The sequence below is a fragment of the Lepidochelys olivacea genome, assembly GCF_965140295.1.
Source record: "Lepidochelys olivacea isolate rLepOli2 genome assembly, chromosome: 15".
NCBI classification, from domain to species: Eukaryota; Metazoa; Chordata; order Testudines; family Cheloniidae; genus Lepidochelys; species Lepidochelys olivacea.
The window spans coordinates 14609850-14632483 of NC_140425.1; the positions used below are offsets into that span (position 1 = coordinate 14609850).

Sequence of the window (22634 nt, forward strand, 5' to 3'; positions counted from 1 at the left end):
TTACAGCAATGTTATACAGTAGAATCTTATAACTTTACATGCAATGTTTCCATACATATTTTACCAGGACACTAATGTTCTGCAGAATGAGTTTTCAAATGATACCTCACAGGGCATGCCTTGTACCAAATTTAACATAGACTTGCAAAAATGGTGACCATGGGGTACAGTCTGTCACATCATCACAGGTTTTATCTTTAATGGCAAGACACTAAGGGTATGTTTTCACTGCAGAGTTGACTGTGGGTCTTACTTGATGTTGTCCCTAACCCTTCACCTGTCCACACATAAAAATGTCTCATCTGAGTTAGATGGTGCTTTGAACCCAGGCTGGTTGGCCTGGCTGGGGTTATAGACAAGAGCTCAAGAGTTGATCTCCTTTGGGCTGGCAACCTGTCCATGTTGCAGGGAGGATAAAAGTTAAATCACTTCAGTGCTGATTGTCCTCCAGTGCCTTCCTACAATTCCCCCTGTGTGCCGAGAAGGACAGATAAGATCTCCCACAATTCACTTTAAAAGAATCATAGAGCATCTCAGCTTACTGCAGCAAAAAGAAGCATGGGATATTCCTCCAGAAGTCCTTACAACAAACACAAGTGAATGCAGCACCAGTGAAGATGCAGTAACTTGAGTGAGGCTTGTGCCTGGGCTAGGCTGCACTGGGTGCTCAGATCCAGGTACTGATTACACAAGTTAACTCTATTCTGAAGACATAACCTAACAGGTAGTTCAGAGTTCCATTAAGAAAACAGCAGGTGTTATATGTGACAGTTGGTGATGCATGTTTACTAGCTAGTACATAGCATTCATCTCCATTTTCTAAGGTACTCATGGAATTACTGGAATGTATTTTGAGAAGGAAGAAGTGTTATTGGCTGAACCTAGTGAAGGCCTTACACTCAACTTGATAGTATATCTTTGTACGTTTGCAGTATTGTTTTAGCCATGTTGGTCCCAGGATATGAGAGTGACAAAGTGGTGAGGTAATCTCCTTTTATTGGACCAACTTCTCTTGGTGGAATAGACAAGCTTTCATGCTTCACAGAGTTCTTCTTCAGGTCTAGACCAGGGCGTCCCTGAAATAGTGAGGGTGGGAGCATGGCACCCAGGGAGCTGTGGGATAGAATGGGGGAATGCAAGGAGCTCCTGATGTGTGCAATAAACTGGGCCTACAGAAGCTATCAAATGTGTAACCCCCTACTTATCTATTGAATGCAGCAAAGTTTGTGTGTTTTACCTCCTGTTGGCACCGACAGCAATGTAAATTGAGCCAGCGGAAATGGAAGCTCATGTGGCTTTTATCCACCTCTCCATTCTGAGTTCTCTTTTCCCTCTGTACCGTCTTATTTCATCTCCCTTGTGTGACTGAGGTCCCAGCGGGGGCCAGCTGAGGTCACTCAATTAGAGTGAACTGCAAAGAATGGGGCAGACAATCCCCATAAAGCTGGTGGATATTCCAGTACTTAGATTTACCAAGCCGGCATAAAACAGCTTCTTTATTACCTTAATGGTTACTTAGAAGTCCAAACAACACAGTTCCCTTCCTGAGGAAACTACAATCCATCAGTGATCTTCCAGAAAACACCATCTTGGCTACTATGGATGTAGAAGCCCTCTACACCAACATTCCACACAAAGATGGACTACAAGCTATCAGGAACAGTATCCCCGATAATGTCACGGCTAACCTGGTGGCTGAACTTTGTGACTTTGTCCTCACCCCAACTATTTTACATTTGGGGACAATATATACCTTTAAGTCAGCGGCACTGCTATGGGTACCCGCATGGCTCCACAGTATGCCAACATTTTTATGGCTGACTTAGAACAACGCTTCCTCAGCTCTCGTCCCCTAATGCCCCTACTCTACTTGCACTACATTGATGACATCTTCATCGTCTAGACTCATGGAAAAGAAACCCTAGAGGAATTCCACCATGATTTCAACAATTTCCATCCCACCATCAACCTCAGCCTGGACCAATCCACACAAGCGGTCCATTTCCTGGACACTACTGTGCTAATAAGCGATGGTCACATAAATACCACCCTATACCGGAAACCTACTGACTGCTATACTTACCTACATGCCTCCATCTTCCATCCAGGACACACCACACAATCCATTGTCTACAGCCAAGCTCTGTGATACAACCACATTTGCTCCAATCCCTCAGACAGAGACAAACACCTACAAGATCTCTATCAAGCATTCTTTAAACTACAATACCCACCTGCTGAAGTGAAAAAATAGATTGACAGAGCCAGAAGAGTACCCAGAAGTCACCTACTACAGGACAGGCCCAACAAAGAAAATAACAGAACTCCACTATCACCTTCAGCCCCCAACCAAAACCTCTCCAGTGCATCATTAAAGATCTACAACCTATCCTGAAAAATGATCCCTCACTCTCACAGATCTTTGGAGACAGACCAGTCCTCGCTTATAGACAGCCCCCCAACCTGAAGCAAATACTCTCCAGCAACCATACAACAAAAACGCTAACCCAGGAACCTATCCTTGCAACAAAGCCCAATGCAACTCTGTCCACATATTTATTCAAGTGACACCATCATAGGACCTAATCACATTAGCCATGGCATCAGGGGCTCGTTCACCTGTACATCTACCAATGTGATACATGCCATCATGTGCCAGCAATGCCCCTCTGCCATGTACATTGGCCAAACCAGACAGTCTCTACACAAATGAATAAATGGACACAAATCTGACATCAGTAATCATAACATTCAAAAACCGATAGGAGAACACTTCAACCTCTCTGGCCACTCAGTAAAAGACTTAAGGGTGATAATTTTGCAACAGAAAAGCTTCAGAAACAGACTCCAACAAGAAACTGCTGAGCTTGAATTAATATGCAAACTAGATACCTTTAACTTGGGTTTGAATAGAGACTGGGAGTGGCTGAGTTATTGCACATATTGAATCTATTTCCCCACTTTAAGTATCCTCAGACCTTCTTGTCAACTGTCTAAATGGGCCATCTTGATTATCACTACAAAAGTTTTTTTCTCCTGCTGATAATAGCTCATCTTAATTAATTAGCCTCTTACAGTTTGTATGGCAACTTCCACCTTCTCTGTATGTATATATATCTCTTCTTACTATATGTTCCATTCTATGCATCCGATGAAGTAGGCTGTAGCCCACGAAAGTTTATGCTCTCATAAATTTGTTAGTCTCTAAGGTGCCACAAGTACTCCTGTGCTGTTCTTTTGATCTCTGAATTACCAGAATACAGCACAGACAGGGACTGTGGATTACATTGTTGACCCTACTCATACATATATAAATACACAAAAATGATCTCCCCACATGTCTTTTGAGGGTTATTTATTTTGCAGGATGTTTAACCCTTTCTGGCCATACATCACACTTTGCTTTCAGTTGCAGCAGCTGTAATTTTTGCTCTTACCATTTTGGCATGGAGGGTCTGGTGATCAGGTAATAAAGTCTGTAGAGAATGCAGTATTGCTTCAGGAACATGTGAAAAAGACAGGTGGCACAGCACTTATGTCCAGCAGTGAGTAAAGAGAAGTAGAAATGGAACTGGAATTTGATCTCTACAGCTCAAGAGAGACATTTCTGTTGGATCTGTACATACAATGCAGGTATTTAGTGGCTGAGGGATGTTGTCTTTTCACATACTGTTGTGCCCCAGAGATCTAGTGAATTTTAAAGGCTGCTACCGGGGGGGTGGGTGAACTCGGAGACAGTACCTGAAGACACCTGCTTGTGTTTTTTCCTAGTCTACTTACTATATGGAGGGCAACACAGGGCACCCTGTGTTCCAGACTCAGTTTGGAAGGATTGCTGTGAATATCTGTTTTGGGCGCCATCACCCCCTGAACTGGCTCATGTACAGTCTAAATGGAGCAGAGATTATCTTTAACCCTTCAGCTACTACTGGAGAGCTCAGGTAAAGTACAAACAACTTGTGGGCTGTCCATTGCTTGGGATGGGCTGTATTGTGGAGTGAAATACCTGCGCGTCCCACATTTCCTGAAAGAGGAAAACCATACTTGTTTTTCCTAAATGTTTCTTTTGGACAGGAACATTTAAAAAATGTTTTGAATTACACTTATTTTTATTTATTTATTTATTTATTTATTTTGGTGATATCAGTTTGGAGTGGCTCACAACTGTTAGTGCCTACAACAAGGCAGATTGTCAAAAGCAGGGCAGACACCCCAAACGGGTGATGTGTTCTATGATTAGATTTCACCAACCCAATAAAGATGTGAACTCCTGGATCACTATATCAATCTTACCATGGAGTCACAGACAGTCCCCTTAGATTCTCTAGTCTATCTCGCCCCCCAGACAAACTGGACTTTCTGATAAAAGATCACTTACACCAAAATCACACCACATGCAGGTTGCTCCCAGTCCCAAGAGAACCATCACTTACCCCAGATCAGTTGGTATCCTAGATCTTACACGAAAGGCAACGCTGGTAGCCAATTCTAGAGTAAACTAACTAAAGGCTTATTAGCTAAGAAAATAAGAGTTATTGAGAGGTTAAAGCAGGTAAAATATATGTACAGATGAGACACAGTTTGTAATTCCAAATGGTGGTAGTGATGTAATAAACTGCCAGTTTCCCAAAAGTCTTCTCAAGGTACCCAGATTGTCTCTAGGGATCTCCCCTTTGAATCTGGTATCCTTCCCTGTAAGAGTCCAAACAGTCCAGAAATGAGGGATCTTTCCCTGAATCCATACTTCTAGCTTCTTCTCATAGGAAACAAGCTGACAGGGTCACTACCCACGTGGGCTCTTCCTTTGGGGACGGAGAGTAAGGAATGCATTTAGAGTCTTTGATCTCCAATCATCACACAAAATGATCACTTGATTTGAAATTAGCACTTTGCTGTTAAAGTTCTTCATTTGCATTCCTTAAGGCTTCTTTCTCAGATTGATGGGTTATTTAGTTACAGGCATATAGACAATGTAAATATTTGCTGTTACAGCGGGATACAGATAAGTTACAAGAGTGCATGTAACATCCCATTACTTTTAATGACATTTAAACACCAAATACACTCTCATACATTTAGTAGTCACTTTGATCTATATTGCTACACAAGTGAATTGGCCTGGCTTCTAGATATGCATTTGTAAGCATTCACTGAGGCCTGGGGCTTTGGCATGAGCTGGCACATGGTCTGCCAGCATCACAAGCGCATCTATTAGCTAAGGTCCAGTATTCCAGAATATGTCAATGGATCATCTTGACACACAGTATAGTACATTTACTTTTTCATTTATCCAAATGACAGTGGAATCTGAAAAGAAATCCAGTTCTGTAGGATGTACACTCCTATACTAGTAAGCAGTGTTGCCTGACCTGTTAATTATGAATTAATTATATTGATTACACTCAGAGGATTGGTAGGTTCTCATCCCAAGATCAGGCCCAGTATTATTAAAATTACTATCCAGTTGGGAGCCCCGACATGCATGGTTGCAACACTCACACTTAGGACGTATTGTTTCATATTCTCTGTGTATATATAAAGTCTGCTGCAGTTTCCACGATATGCATCTGATGAAGTGAGCTGTAGCTCACGAAAGCTTATGCTCTAATAAATTGGTTAGTCTCTAAGGTGCCACAAGTACTCCTTTTCTACTCACACTTAGGAAAACCTTTTGTATTTGTAACAGTTTTATTAACACAATTAGTAAAATCACAAACACTCCAACCCAGCAAGGTAGATAGAGAGAATACAGAATGTGCATCTGAACATCCATATACTCACACCATTCTTTGCAAAAGGACCCAAAATGTTACTCATTATGTTCACCGTCAGATTCACTATCACCAGTGGTCAACATTCTGGCATCTCCCAAGAGTCACATCTCCCCAAGGTATGTGGGCTGGGATACAACTTTGATAATATGTTACGCTGAAACCACTATGCCAAATGCATATTCAGTAGGGGTGTCATTCTCTTTTCCTAGAGTGTCGAGCATAGTGGGGCCCCAATTTCAGTTGGTATCTAGGTGCTAATGTAGTACAAATAAGAAATAACAATAATGTTACCCTTTTTGGCCTAACCACTTTTTTCCATTAGGAGAAATTGATGATGGAGTCGGGTATTTCTTTGATGCAGTCCTGTTTATTTACAAAGAACATACATAAAATCCTGTTTTCTTGAATGCAGTAGGAATCAAACAGCAGGAGACAGTTATTTACTCACAGTTCCAAGCCTCTTTCCAGCCAGCACTCTACCCAAATGTGCTCTTTCTCAGCTTTTTCTCAGGGTCACACTACAAGTGCTTCTCTGGCTGGCTGGTAGACTTCCTTGCTACCTTTCCTGTGTGCTTCTGTTGTGTTTGTGCTACCTCTCTGCCCCTTCCCCACACCCTGCAATCAAATCAGTATCCCATCCCTGTGTTTGTGTTCAGACCCCCATGAAACCCCTTGGCCCAGTGGTCTAGTCCTTGGGCAGTAGTTTCCATTGCTTCAGCCATCACTAAACAAAGGGGCATTTAGTTTTCCCCTCATTTAGCCTGAATGGAAGGTAACTAGTATAACATGCCCAACAACTTCATCAAGGTGGGGTGATTGCCCAACCCCCAGCATAACAATAATATTAATATATTCAGTAATGCTAAGTCTGTTTCAGAAGATCACTCCTTCTCTAGGTGAGGAGCTGGTTGATAGAACATTTGTAGGCAGCCTTAGGGGATTCTAATAACTTAGGCCCCAGTAATGCAAGGAACTCCATAGGGGTGCAGAGTTCTGCCCATGCAGAGCTCCTGGCAGAACTGAGACCGTAGTGTTTCTTATCTGAGGTGGTAACCACTTCCTGGGCTGAATAAACTCTGCCTTTGAGTCTGTCAGCCCCAGGATATGGCTGTTATCAAGGTAACAGGAAGCCCCGTTGAGTTGTTTTAAGACACTGACATTTTAAATGTAATATTCAAATTGAAAGTGAAGGAAGAAAATCTAACAAAAGGAATCCACCCCTTCAAACTAACTGAACCCCCTTTAGGCCCCTGCTTTCCCTTCCTCTGACTCAGCAGTGCTTGTCTGTCCAGAATAATTGCAATATATCTTTCCTTTCATTGTCTTTAAAAACAAAGAGAAGGGAGGGGCCTCTCCCAGTGTAAACTGTGTAAACATAAATGTATGAATTATTCTGGGAACAAGAGCACTGCTGAATGGCACAGGAAAGAACAGAAAGTTTTAAATCATGGAGAAGGGATTCATTTAAAAAAAATTTTTTGACAGTCCCATTTTCTGTGCGCCCTCCCCCCCACACACATATTTCTCCGCTTCTCTTTCATGTAAATTTGGAATTTTTCTGTATCAGCCGAAGAGATTGAAGCAGTGAGGCCAATCTTCTTGCTGGCAAATAGCTTGAAAATTCTGAATACATGAGCCACTCAGAGTAGGGAGATTGCAGTAGCCAGAGGAGTGTGATTATTGATAAATAAGCACATAGTGAATACATAAGTCACACACCCACAGCCAAGCCCAGTACAGGGAATTGTATATTTGGAGTGGTGTGGAAGGGAACTATAATTTTGAATCAGTAAGTGTACAGCATCCTGTCACTCAGACTACCTAAGGCAATTCTGTTTCCCAATAAGAGCTGATAGCTGCTGATTTAGGTTGTTTAATATTGGAAAATGTCCTTAGAAAAGAGTTTAGTAAATACAGCGTCACTTGTAGTGGGCTTTACAAATGTCACCATTAAAATAATGTTTGTGATGTTGGTCCATTTATAGCCCATTAGAAGGAGAGCAAACAGAAATTATACTGCCTTCCTGAGGCACTTCATTGCTTTTCTGGGTGCTCCAGGCTTTCCTGATTATTGGCTTTCTTCTCTTGGTTGCTTTTTGAAGGTATAATTTTTATTGCAGGAAGAGGACTCTTGAGTCCCATGCAGAAAAGAGTTTCTAGGGAAATGGAAGAAAGCTGTTCTGTAGTAACCTCTTGGCTATCATCTCTTTTCCCACAGTATTTCTCCTTCCTTCTGTGAAATTGTAATTTCCAGGAGCCTTTCAACAAAGTCCCTTTTTCTTAGACGTGCTGTCAGGTTGGCTCAGCAGTTGGGGGGAGGGGGGCGAGGGGAGGGTGGAACAGGGGGAGTGATAAACCTAGTCCTTTCAATCAAGCCAATGAGCATCTTGTAGGTGTCTGAGTCTTCTTGAGATTTACTTATGAGTCATCCACCCACACTCTCCCCTTGGAGCTCAATATTGGGCAGCTACATGCTGTTATGAGGGTGATTTTGCAGAAGAGTGTACAGCCAGTCACTCTTGTTTTTCAGTGCTGTAGGTACTGTCAAACCATATCTTCTTGAATTATCTGATCCCTGTGTCTCAATATGCTTAATGAAAGGAAGGCTGCCTGCGTTTTCAGTGAGACAAGGGGAGTGAAGTAATATCTTTTATGGGCCCAACTGTTGTTGGCGAGAGAGACAAGCTTTCGAGCCACACAGAGCTCTTCTTCAAAAGGTAGTCTAATAAAAGATGTTACCTCACCCACCTTGTCTCTAATATCCTGGGACTGACATGGCTAAAACTACACTGAGTTTTCAGTGTCTCCAAAATTGAGTCCCAGTTTGGAAAAGAACTGAGGGTGAAGGTGGAGGAGGAATTCTTTCCCATTTCACAGTTCTTGGTTTTCTGTACAGTGTGGAGACTGGTTTAATGGATAATGATTGAAATGTTACAGGGCTGCTTTTGTCAAGCATGCCTTTTTGTTCTGCAACCCTGCATAGGGGAATGACTTTTGAAAATGTCTGTGAAACCTGCAAGTAGAACAAGGGGAGCAGGAGGGGTGGACTTTTTTTTCTAGCTTTCAGACAATCTAGTTTCCCACTGCCTGCCTCAGAAACTGCTCCTGGAGAAAGGGGGAGGGGGGCAATTAGAGCAAGAACCTTTCTATGCTGCTGCAAAATATTATTTGGATTCCTGAAAATTAATGTATAAATCTTCCAGACTGTTTTGAAAAAAATTTCTCCCAATGACTTTAATGGAAGGTGCATATCTAAATTCCCTGGGCTGCTTGAAAATCTCAAGCCAGGCATTTAAAATTCTCATCATGGTGGTCACCATTAGAAGTCAGCATTTGCCAAGTTACCAGATAAAATAGTCTCTCCCTATATGTGGAATGGGAATAATGTTGGTAACTGTGCTGAATCTGGTGGAAAATGCTCACTATTGAGGGTGACCACTCTTTGTGATCCAAGATCATTGACAGCAGTTGGCTGTGGTTAGCTTTTGTTTCCCTGATCGCGAGGCTCAAGATTACAGGTATCCACAGCCCATGAAATCTCAAAATTTAGCTATGAGCCATGCAAATAAACAATAATCACCACCTTTTTTGTTACCAATTTGCAGCGAGTCACTGTGGCCAATTGAAGCAAGAAATGCAGCTATTGCTAACCACTGCTTTACATGTGCCATAAACCGAGTTGGAACGGTAAGTATTTCAACACTTTGCTTTGTAGCCTTAATTTCAGAATCTATGCATTTGAGCACATTTTAATCCTAGCTAATGAACTGTATAGTGCTAACGGGATTACATGGTAGCTGTAGGACACCTGGAAAACTCCTGTATTCCTCTGTATAGCATGAGACCTCCTCTCTCATGAATGTTTGCAATGGTGCTTTGAAGATTGAAAGTGTTGCTATGATACCTAGTAAACAGAGAGTGTGAGCCACCTGCCCTGCTGCTGGTAGCCTGCATTCTGCTGTGGCTCCTTCCTATTCTTGACTTGTTCTTTCTTTATGGTGATGGATTTAACTAAGGGCTTGTTTACACTTACTGGGGGATCAATGAATGGCGACTGATGCATCGGCGGTTGATTTAGTGGGTATAGTGAAGACCCGCTAAATCAACCATAGATTGCTCTCCCGTCGACTCCTGTACTCCACCAGATTGCGAAGAGTAAGGGGAATCAACAAGAGAGCATCTCCCGTCGACATCATGTAGTGTGGACCCTGCGGTAAGTAGATCAAAGCTACGTCTATTTGAATTACGCCATTCACGTAACTCAAATTGCATAGCTTAAATTGACTTTTCCCTTTAGTGTAGACAAGGCCTAAGATGAATGCTCCTTCCCTTCTCGCTAATTCTCCTAGCTCCTATGCAGAATCCAGTGTCTCCTTCACTAAGATTATTGAAAATAAAATGTGTCCTTGCACTTCTGTAACAGAGCTGGTTCTTACTAGTCAGACACCTTCTCTCCTTAACAACTGAGACCATGGAACCAATTCTACCTTCATGTGCAGTAGGTGAGGCCTGTCTTCAGAGCTAGTGACACAAGGTGGATGAGGTGTAATACACTGTATTGGACCAGTTTCTGTTGGTGATGGTGACAAGCTTTCGAGCTATGCAGAGCTCTTCTTCAGATCTGGGAAAGGTACTCAGAGTGGTGTAGATAAATACAAGGTGGAACAGATTGTTTAGCATAAGTAGTTAACACATATTTTAAGGGACCATTTAAGGGAAGTTGTGGTGGAAACCTGTAGGGAAGTTTAGATCATTTGTCCAGAGGATGAAAATAATATCGATATCAACCTCTTTATGGGCCACCTTGAGGAAGAATTTCTGGACAAATGCACCATGAAACCAATGTACCTCAGATACATCAAAATTATTTTCATCCTCTGGACAGATGACCTAACTTCCTTCTGGATTTCCACCACTACTTCAACAACCACCACCCATCCATCAGACTCTCTCTAGAACACTCTCACAGCAGCAACAACTTCCTGGCCATGATTAGCTTCAACAGTGGAACCTTAGACAACAGTATACAAGAAACCCCATGGATCACCGCACTTACCTTCACAGATCTAGTAAGCACCCCAAGAAATCTGTTATCTACAGCCAGGCTCTCAGCTATCACAGAATATGCTCCAAGGAGAAAGTCTGGGATACACACCTTAACACATATAAAACCACCTTTACCGAACAAGGATACTCCACCAGAGAATTAGATCACATCATGGAAAGAGCCACCCAAAAACCCCAAGAGACCCTGCTTTGCTACAGGGGGGAAAACCCTCTGACCGCACACCTCTAGTTGTCACCTACTACTCCATACTGGAACCTGTACGGGGTATCTTTAAACCATTACAACCCATACTCGATGGGGAGCATATCCTGAAAGAAGTCTTTCCCAACCCTCCTCTTCTGGGCTTCAAACAACCCACTGTGTCTCCAGGCTCATTGTCAGAATGAGCTCCCCACAGACCAGTACCCACCAATTCAGAGCACCACGAGACCCTGCCATAACAACAGATGAAAAACCTGCAGACATATTGCTACAAGGGTCAATATCTCCCACAACACACGTTTCAAGATGCATGGGTCCTACATATGCCTATCGTAACCTGTGATGTACCTCCTCCAGTGCACTAAATGCCCCAGTAACAACTATGTGGGTGAAGCCAGACAGTCATTATGCTCTTGAATGAACTCACAGAAAGTGATGAAAGACAAATATACCATATCATCCATGGGCAAATACTTTTCACAAAGCGATCACTTCACTCCATATCTGACCTATCAGTCCTCATCCTCAAAGGAAATTAGCACAATTCCTTCAAAATATGAGCCTAGGAGCTTAAATTGATAATTTTGCTGGACATTAAAAATAATGGTCTTAATATATTAAGACACTGGATTTACGGCTTATACAACAATCTGCAACCCATTAACCCCCTTTTTTTGTCCTATGACTGGAGGAGTGTTAATGGGCCACTTCACCGTGAATCGTTCCTGAAAATATGTGTTAGTTACTTATACCTTTCCCAGACCTGAAGAAACGCTCTGTGTAGCTCAAAAGCTTGTCTCTTCCACCAACAGAAGTTGGTCCAAGGAAAGATTATACCTCATCAATGTTGCCTCTCTAATATCCTGAGACCAACCTGACTATATCAACACTGCAACATTCAGAGCTAGTGCACATACAAATTCTTTGCTGAGCAGTTTAGCATGTATATTTTTTTAAGGTGCTCTCCATGAATCTGGCTTAGTGTCCACCTGGTTAGACCATGTTCTTCCTTTCTGTTATCTGCAAAGACTACCTCATTTAAATCTCTCTTCTCCCACCCCCATACCAGAGCTGTCCTCTCCTTGGACTGTTAACTTGTTGTGGTGGAGAGGTTTGTGTCTCCCAATGACCCTCAGAACTATGTTGTTCGGACTATTGTACTCGTGGTAGGGTCACCCTTGGCGAACAGTTCTGAGGTGAGGTTCCAGATGAAGCAAAGTCCAGACTTCTCAAAACCCCAATGGTGGAACAGGTGTATTTAAGGACTTGTCAATTCTCTGTGGCTGTGAAGGTGCATAAGGGGTGCAGCAGGATGGAGACCTCCAGTTATCTCGGTCTCCTCTGCCACCGGGTCCAGGGCTCCTTCCTGTCAAGTTCCGTGAGGTTCCTGCCTGCGCACCAGCTCCCCCACATTAAAAGATTTCATGCATAGGCCTCTGCCGTGACCAGAGCTGTGACACGCTAGTATTACTACTCATATTCCCCAGAGCACTGTGAATACAAGGCTGTCAACCAAGAAAATGCCTGTCTTCCAGGCTAGTCCATCCTAAAATTCTAGCAAGACAGTCACTACCTTGAATCTAGAAACTAGGTGACACTGAAGATTCCCTTCTGCAGGCAGTGTTGACGGTAAGCCAGACAAGTCTTAATAGATGTATGCCAAGCATTAATATGTTAGTATATTAAACATTGAATTGCAGCAAGATTCTCTTGCATGAAATGAGATTATAGTGCCATCTACAGCTTCATTTCAACCTGGCTTTTGTTTCACAGGAATACTATGTGAATGCATTTACATCTGGAGATGGTGGAAAAGGTACGTTCAGCAAATACCTTCATGAGTTGCTAATAGTTGATTTTGAAGCATGAAGAGTTATCTTTCCGGCTATCTGCCTGTAGTTTCCATGACAATGGTCGTATCTAAGAGCAGCCTTACTTCCCAGAAATGCCACTGTCATAGAAATGACAGGCAACTAGCAGAAAAGATATCCAAAGTACAGTGGCATTAGAGTCATTAGAGGTGCTTATATAGGGCTGCTATATCCTTCCTAGGGACTCCAGTCTGTATGATCCCTGGAAACTTGCAAGGCAAAACCCCACTAATTTGCCCTATGTTGTCAGTGTGGTTTATGATGATGCATTAATCTTCATGTTCTGACTTTAAATCCATAAAAGCCAGGAGTTCTCTTACCAAGTACTATTGCTACATACACAAGTTAATGTGAAAGAGGATTAGCTTCAGATAGTCCAGATCCAGACACACAGGTGAACTACTGAGTCTCATGCGTTTTTGTAAATGGTTTACATAAAGTTATAGGTACTTGCATGCCTCTGGCATGCCAAGCCAAATGATGCTGAAGATGGGGTGCAGAGCTAAGACATACAGGGGACTCTCTCACTGGAATTCTGCATTTCACTGCTTTATAAAACGTTGCCTCTTTATAACAATTGGCTATGTGTCTGATGTGGTTGTAGCAGACTCCCGAAACCTTCCTTTAGGCTGTCAGATTACTCCTCTTGTAATGCCTATTTTATAAATAGACAAATGTGCAATTCCCAACAGATATGTCTTCACTGCGGAGTTAAGATGAGTGATCAGCACCTGGATTAATCTAACCCCAGCAGGGGGAGTGCAATACCCGTGTGACTGTGTCCTCACTAATACTGCATTCACTATGTTGCTATGACTTTTGAGGGTATATCCCATGGTTCTTTGTGCTACAGTAATCTGAGAAACGTGGGGGGGTGGAGGGTGAGAAAACCTGGATTTGTGCTGGAAATCACTTTAGATAAGCTATTACCAGCAGGACAGTGGGGTGGGAATAGGTATTGTTTCATATTCTCTGTGTATATATAAAGCCTGCTGCAGTTTCCACGATATGCATCTGAGGAAGTGAGCTGTAGCTCACGAAAGCTTATGCTCTAATAAATTGGTTAGTCTCTAAGGTGCCACAAGTCCTCCTTTTCTTTTTGAGAAACCCTATGATTCTTTCCTAGTGAATCGTGGTAGAATTTCTGTCTTGGGCACATGGGAGAAATTGTGGGAAGCCACTGGAGGTGTGTCAGTGCAGGAGTGATTTAGCCTGCATCTTTACAGCAAAGTGGACAAGTTACCAGCCCAAGTGGAAGCAGCACAGGAGCTCTCGCCTATACAGCCAGTCAGCCTGAGCCCTGGTCTACACTAGGACTTTAGGTAGAATTTAGCAGCGTTAAATCGATGTAAACCTGCACCTGTCCACACGATGAAGCCCTTTATTTCGACTTAAAGGGCTCTTAAAATCGATTTCCTTACTCCACCCCTGACAAGTGGATTAGCGCTTAAATCAGCCTTGCCGGGTCGAATTTGGGGTACTGTGGACACAATTCGATGGTATTGGCCTCCGGGAGCTATCCCAGAGTGCTCCATTGTGACTGCTCTGGACAGTACTCTCAACTCAGATGCACGATTGTTTGCCGTTGCTCTGACGCAGGGAGGGGCGACTGACGACACGGCTTACAGGGTTGGCTTACAGGGAGCTAAAATCAACAAAGGGGGTGGCTTTACATCAAGGAGTATTTCAGGCAGGACTTCATGGAGGGTTCCAATAAGAAATGGTGCACCTAAGTTATTGTTCTTATTGTAACAAGGAGGTTAGTCTGGCCTCTGATTGATACATGGCTAGATTTACCTCGCTGCACCTTCTCTGTGAGTGACTGCAGTGTGACCTAGAGGAATGAGTCCCCTAGACGGGGGAGGGAGGTTGTTTGCAAATGAGTACAAAACAAATCTGGTCTATTTCTTGTTTTGATACACTCCATCTATCTTTTACATCTTTGGCTGGCAGCAGACGGTGCAGAAGGACTGCTAGCCATCCTCATCTCTTGCCTGCCCGGCAGAAGATGATGCAATAGGACTGCTAGCAATCCGTATCACCTGCCTGCTCACCATAAGATGGTTCAGTAGGACTGACTGCAGGACTAAAGCAAATGACTTGATCAGGTCACTCCAAATTTAGTCCCTGCGCCCATGTCTGCCTAGGCGCTCCTGATCGACCTCACACAGGCGACCAGGAGCACCTCGGACATGACAATGATGGCTACCAGTTCTATTGCACCGTCTGCTGCCACAAGGCAATGGGTTGCTGCTGCTGTGTAGCAATGCAGTACCGCGTCTGCCAGCACCCAGGAGACATACGGTGACAGTGAGCTGAGCGGGCTCCATGCTTGCCGTGGTATGGCGTCTGCACAGGTAACTCAGGAAAAAAGGCGCGAAACGATTGTCTGCCCTTGCTTTCATGGAGGGAGGGAGGAAACGGGGGCCTGATGATATGTACCCAGAACCACCCGCGACAATATTTTAGCCCCATCAGGCATTGGGATCTCAACCCAGAATTCCAATCGGCAGCGGAGACTGCGGGAACTGTGGGATAGCTACCCACAGTGCAACACTCCGGAAGTCGACTCTAGCCTCAGTACTATAGAAGCACTCCACCGAGTTAATGCACTTAATGCACTTAGAGTATTTTCTGTGGGGACACACACACTCGAATATATAAAACCGATTTCTATAAATTCGACCTAATTTCATAGTGTAGACATACCCTGAGTGTAAAGCGCTACCAGACCCAGGGGAGAGGCTTTTGTGTGAATGGAAGGGGGGTGAGGGGCAACACCTGAATAAGAGCCCAAATTAACTGCAGTGAGGACATACCTTAGAGGGGTTTCACAGGAGCAAACCAAAATATACTTGGCCAGTTTTATTCTGTTCTTTAATTTTACATCATTATAAATGGTGAGAACATGACAGGCAAAAGTAAACACAAATTATAATTCAGAAATAAGAGAAGAAAGAAAAGAATAACCTAATGCATTGTCGTGTTCAATATAGGCTTGAACAAAAGGATAAGTTATAAAAGTCAAAGAAACTTGTACTCTGATTATCTATTCAGAAATCCAAAAGAAGTCTGAGATTCTGAACTGCTTTCTCTTGGGGTAGATGTAACCCACCAATATTCAGTTGTAACCTCAGCATTTGTCCTATGGGAACCACCATCTTCTCTGTTTTTTCTGGCCTCAGTCTGAGTCTCAGCCAACCCATTTGCTACAGATCCTTGTATTGGCCTGACATTGGAGCTGAGTGTTAGCGGCTGCTGCATGAAGGTGGCTAGTGGTTGCTATCGCTCACTTTGATTGCCCTCACTGAGCAGTGCAGAACTTTAGAGGTGTCTGATGCACTTGATCTTGTGGCCAATCCTTTGATCCTGTTGAAGATATTCGCATTTTTAATAAGATTTTTCTTCCTGCTATCTCAACGTTTTATACTTCGGTCCTGCACTGAAGAGCTAATGCTGTGAACTCTCTCAGTTGCTTTGAAACACACTGCGATGTTACTGTTAGCATTTACTTGATTGTAGGCTAGATGGGAGAGGGAAACAAAGCCCTTCTTTAAATGCAAATAGTTTTAATAATTAGCCAGCACAGTAGTACATTATGAAAAGCCTATGAAAGTTACCTGGGTTCCTGTTTCTATGTGAAAGTTTTCCTGTGAGGAAAAGGGTAACTAAAGGATAGAGCTACAGTTTTCCTGTGGCTTCACTGTGGCTTTTTGAGTGAAATGAGGGCACAGTTGGGTGAAAAAATAGAGGAAGTAATCCTGAGTTTCTCACAGGAAAGAACATGTGAAGTTCTATACTTATTTGCTCATGGCATTCTATGTTGTTTATTATCATTTATTTATTTATTTAAGCCCACCATGACTTGGGATATTTTTATGGCTCAAGTTATGTGGCTGCACCAGATGGCAGTCGGACACCTGGACTGTCTCGCACTCAGGATGGGCTTTTGGTGGCTGAGGTGGATCTAAACCTTTGCAGGCAAGTTGGTGACAAATGGAGTTTTAAGGTAAGTCCTTATTCTCTAAAGAAACCTGGCCAGTTTGCTAACTTTTATATGACACTGAATGGGCCTTACATGTTAGTTTTTGTGGAATTTAAGCTGTTGCTAAAAATGAAACCTAGTCCTTATGATTCTGAAGATCACACTCAGAAGGTAAGTGGTGGATTTCTCACTTCCTGAGCCTGCAGACAGCCTGAAACCAGACATGAGAACTCTCCTCATTCACCTCTGAAGCCTCTTGCTCTGTTTCACTTTGGAAGTGAATTAAGCTAAATGGAATTTAGGCCACTTTAATTCTGAATGAGAGCATCTACACGGGCGTGTGCTGTGATTTACGTAATCTAACACACCTTTAGTTAATTTAGATTAACTTTCCTGAGGGTATGTCTATATGGCAATCATAGGTGCCGACGAGTGCTCGACCCTGCCCCGCCTCCACCCCTGCACCGCCCCCATTCCAACCCCTTCCCCAACTCCGCCCCCTCCCTGTCCCTATTCCGACTCCTTCCCCAAATCCCCACCTCTTCCCCACCTCCTCCCCTGAGCGCGCCACGTTCCCGCTTCTCCCTCCCGGAGCTTGTTACGCCGTGAAACAGCTGTTTTGCGGCGGTAAAAGCTGGGAGGTAGGTGGAGAAGCTGGGACGCAGCGTGCTCAGAGGAGAAGGCACAGGTAGAGGTAATGTGAGGCAGCGGGCAGGGAGGGAAGCTTGGCTGCCGGTGGGTGCAAAGCACCCACTAATTTTTCCCTGTGGGTGCTCCAGCCCCGGAGCACCCTTGGAGTTGGCGCCTATGACTGCAATTAAAAACTCACAGCTAGCCCATGCCAGCTGACTTGGGCTCGTGGGGCTCAGGCTAAGGGTTTAATTGTGGTGTAGATGTTTGGTTTCAGGTTGCAGCCCAAACTCTGGGACCCTCCCACCTCGCAGAGTCCTAGAGCCCGGGCTCCAGCCTGAGCCTGAATGTCTACAGAGCAATTTTTCAGCCCTGGAGCTTGAGCCCCGAGAGGCCGAGTCTTCTGACCAGGGCCAGCCACAGGTTTATTTGCTGTGTAGACATACCCAGAGAGTTCACATGTAGTCAAGCACTTAGTTTTAGTCCTCAGAACTGCTATAGGTCTGGAATTTCTATTAACCTTTCCTCCTGAACCCAATATGCACTTTGACTCCTGGCAACAAGTAGGATAAACCCTCTAGCTCAGAGGTGGGCAAACTACAGCCCACAGGCCACATCCGGCCCGCGGGACTGTCTTGCCCGGCCCCTGAGCTCCTGGCTGGGGAGGCTAGCCCCCAGACCCTCCCCTGCTGTCCCCCCTCCCCCGCAGCCTCAGTGCGCTGCGCCACCAGCACTCTGGCCCACCACTCCTGCTGGGCGGCGTGGCTGGCTCTGGCGGGGCTGCGAGCTCCTGTTGCTCTGAGCAGCGTGGTAATGGGGGAGGGTTGGATAAGGGGCAGGAGGTCCTGGGGGAGCAGTCAGGGAGCAGGGGGCGGTTGGATGGGGCGGAGGTTCTGGGAGGTAGTCAGGGAGCTGGGGGCTTTGGATAGGGGGTGTGGTCCCGGGGGGCAGTTAGGGGCGGGGGTGTGGATAGTGGGGGGGGGGGTTGGATAGGCGTGGGAGTCCCAGGGGGCCTGTCTGGGGGCGGGGGTGTGAATAGGGGGCTGGGCAGTCAGGGTGTGGGGGGGTTGGATGGGGGTGGGATCCCGGGGGGCGGTTACGAGCAGGGTTCCCAGGAGGGGGTGGTCAGGGGACAAGGAGCAGGGGGGTTGGATGGATTCTGAGGGGAGCAGTCAGGGGAGGGGGTGGGGGTGGGGGCCAGGGCCAGGGCCAGGCTGTTTGGGGAGGCACAACTTTCCCTACCTGACCCTCCATACAGTTTCACAATGCCGATGTGGCCCTCAGGCCAAAAAGTTTGCCCACCCCTGCGCTAGCTAGTGACCTTTGCAATCTATCATCCTCTTCCTGCTTGAGTTCTTCAGTTATACCATATTCCAGTGTTTAAAATCAGACATGGTAACAAAGAATTTTATGTCTTTATCTGTACAGAAACACATCCAACTTCCTTGCGTTTTGCTCTTGCATACACTTGTGACGTATGGTCTTATGTGTTCTGTGTCACACTGGACCTAAAGTCTGTGGAAAGGACTCCTGGTGGCTGTGGTATACTGGTACTGAGTTTTACATCCTCAGTAAAATGAGGGGTCATTTCAGCAGAATGTAGATCTGGGTCATCAGAGAATACAAAAGGCCACCTCAGCTGCAACAGCACATTTTAGATGTATTCAAATGTGGACATTTTTTTTGCTGTGTGAAAATGAGTAGTACAATCAGTACAATATCCCTTGTGCTGTTTTTATATTTGGTTGTTTATTTTATGCTGCCCCCATGTCTTCTGTTTCCAGTGTGCTGCAGTTTTGTATTGATAGTGCAAACCGGCATTGCTGGAAGTTTTGGAAACTGAGTAGAGGACAACTGGGACTTTTGACAACCAGAAAGGAGTAGGATGCAGTTTAAATTTTTGTCATTTGATGGAGATGCATATCCCCTTTCTACTTGTGAGCAGCCAGAGGTGGCTTGACATTTGGGGGTGATGGGCATGACCTTCTTGTTCCCCACCCAGACAACCCTTGACAGCAACCACATATCCCCATAACCTGCTGCAGGATCTGCCCCTGCATCCAGCAACAATGGATAAGGACATTAACTGTATGTTTCTTCTAAAATTATCAGCAGTGAAATAATTAACCATTATCCTCATTACATTTCAGAATTCACTCTATTGCTGTGAGAGGAGCAAGTTCACTCCCCTCAAAGCTAATGTTTCAGGCTGCTTGCACACTCAGGAAGACAACAGTATCAGGTCACATTTAGAAAGCTTTTTTCACAAGTATAATGGCTATAAACTTACTAGGGTTTTGCTCTGAAAAGTGACTGTAAAAAGAGCAGCATGGAATTCATGTTTTATATGGATATCTTTCACACACACACACACACACACACACACACACACACACACACACACACACACACACACACACACACACACACACACACACACAGAAAGTCAAGATAGGTTGTTCCCTTACTCTGCATCACCAGGTGATCATGCAACCACAATGGGAGCTGTATAAGTTCCTACATAAATACAGGTTCTGCAGCCCAAATGCTACAGTGACACTTGTGCAAACCCACTGAAAGCAGTGGGGTTTTTAGGTGTTACTGGGAGCATCGTGTGAAGACTTCTCACTTGTGTAGTTCCACTGCCTTCATTGAGTGTACATTGGTGTAACTGGAGTTCAGTATATAATTCAGTATATAATTCTGTTAGTGCACAGCAAAGAGACTCCAGCTCTCCCACTCACCTGTGTTATCTCTGCAAAAGTAACACAGGTAAAAAAAAGCTGTAAGAATTTATTTTTTGTCCCTAGTTAGCAAATGTGAATCTGAACACACACACAGGGAGTACACATGCTGAGTAAGATGGTGCCAATTTTACATAGTCACTTTCCAGCATAGAACTCCATTTGTAATGTTATTTTAAATGAGAGTTTAGCTTTTGCAAGAGACTGCTTGTGCAGGGCATTGGTAATTTTTGAAGACTGATGGAATTAAGACCTTACTGTTCTTGGTAGTTAATGTTCCTTTTTAAAAAAGTAATGTAAATCAATATTTTTCTATTGAAATTCCTTCCACTGATCATCTGTAATCCTCCTGGATAGCAGGGAGGAGAAGGAGCAGCTAATGGGAAGTTACTGAAATAGGCTACAAACTCTGCTTTTCTTTTCCAGATGACTGGTAGATACGAGATGTATGCAGAGGAACTCATGAAGGCTGTCCAGCTTAACTTTGCACCCAATATTATTAAAGAGTAACTGTGGCGGTGTCCTCTGGTAGGAGAGCTCTCACACCAAGATGATAGCACCTTCTTTATAAAACAAAAGTGATCTATGTATGTTAGTCTGCAAAAGTCTCCACCTTCTATTATCTTACAGTTGGTATTGCAACTGAAACTTGGCTGCTAGTCAAAGTGAAAAGTGACTGCTAGTCAAAAGTTACTATACATTTTTATAAAGCACTTACTGCAAAGTGATGAACAAATGATAGAAGGCAGGGTGAGGAACTCACCTGGTCAGATTTAGCTTAAATTCTGAAATGTGCATTATACTGTATGAGGTGTTGGTGAAAAGGTGATATAGCATAAGCAAAACCAGTCTGGCCCTGTGGAAATGCTAGTGCGCTTTCCCTACATGCTTTGTTGCAGTGGGATAAAAATGTCAATGCTTAAAGGCTTTGTCTGAGACCTTCTGACACATGTAGTCTCCTTTTCTTTGGACGCTGAATCAGTCATATGGTTCAGAAGAGTATCAGGAATACAGGCACTGGCTCTTGGTACTTCCCAAAAGGAAGCGCTAGATAAGGAACTGACTGTATTTCCCCTCACTTCACATGATAACTTTACATTGTCACAAGTAGCTGAACGCTCCTGCTGTCACACAGGTCTAATTTGTTAAGTCATGTTTATGAAAAAGCCAAAAATGGCTCTAAACAAAAACTGCCATTCAGCTATTCTTGTAGCTCTTTCCATTCCTTCACATTGACGCAGACATTGTAAGCTTCAGAGTGATGTTTGGGGTTAGTGTGCCTGCTGGTTGTGTCTATTTGTGTGTGGATTGTGTCGTGCTGGGAGAGTTGTGTAGATTTCTCCAGGCTGGGAATGAGGAGGGTGGCTGCAGTGAGAGGCTATGTGTGTTTGGGATTTTTGTGTGTGGGTTACATTGTGTTGAGAGATTTTTATTGATTTTTGTGTCTGTGGCAGTTGGGCCAGGTAATCCAGCATTTGTGCAGTTTCCTTAGTACAGCCAATGAAATTATTGCATGCAAATTAGCTGTAGAATAAGGTTGGTTGGTTGCGTTACCTCTGATATCACAATGGTCTCGAACTCTTGGCATAGAGATGCATGCCTTACTATAGCTGTGCACCACACAGGTGTAATACGTAAGGTCAAAATGGCTGAGAACTTAAAAATTGGATGGTAGTAGGCCATGAAACCCAGTGATGATGGAACCTGGTGATATTCTAAACAAACAGAGCTTTCAAGCCATGCTTGGACCTGCTGCCATTGCTTCACACTGACTCAACAGACATTTTAGGCTTCAGAGTGCCATTCCTAGAATCTTCTTATATGGATGCTGCCACACTACATATTTCAGCTTGGGGACATTGTACCTCTTAGGTTATTTATCTTGCTGGGGAGGTAATGCCCTTAGCCTTGCTGTTCCACCATCTGACTCCTTAGAGCCGGGGTGCCAAACATATGGCCCATAATCCTACACATCCCACCAGAGCATTCATAAGGCCCACAGCGGGACTCAGGCTGTCAGCCCTGGTTGGCAGGACTCCCACTGTTACCTGAAATCTTATTAAAATATGTAGAATCTGTTTGGCCCACACAAGGTTGTCTTAGGGTATGTCTACACTACGGAATAAGGTCGAATTTATAGAAGTCGGTTTTTTAGAAATCGGTTTTATATATTCGAGTGTGTGTGTCCCCACAGAAAATGCTCTAAGTGCATTAAGTGCATTAACTCGGCGGAGCGCTTCCACACTACCGAGGCTAGAGTCGACTTCCGGAGCGTTGCACTGTGGGTAGCTATCCCACAGTTCCCGCAGTCTCCGCTGCCTATTGGAATTCTGGGTTGAGATCCCAATGCCTGATGGGGCT

General features: G+C 44.1%; 1 protein-coding gene across 2 annotated transcripts in view; it reads left to right on the forward strand.

The window, feature by feature from the left end:
• The window catches only part of UPB1 (beta-ureidopropionase 1), a 37365-nt gene that overhangs the window by 11353 nt on the left and 3378 nt on the right, over positions 1 to 22634 (forward strand). For both annotated transcript variants that reach the window (XM_084648750.1, XM_084648751.1), the window contains exons 6-10: positions 3772 to 3941; positions 9380 to 9461; positions 12817 to 12859; positions 16769 to 16923; positions 20700 to 20801. In XM_084648750.1, the coding sequence (XP_084504876.1) occupies positions 3772 to 3941; positions 9380 to 9461; positions 12817 to 12859; positions 16769 to 16923; positions 20700 to 20783 (534 nt within the window). In that variant the 3' untranslated portion in view covers positions 20784 to 20801. The remainder of the gene's footprint in view (positions 1 to 3771; positions 3942 to 9379; positions 9462 to 12816; positions 12860 to 16768; positions 16924 to 20699; positions 20802 to 22634) is intronic.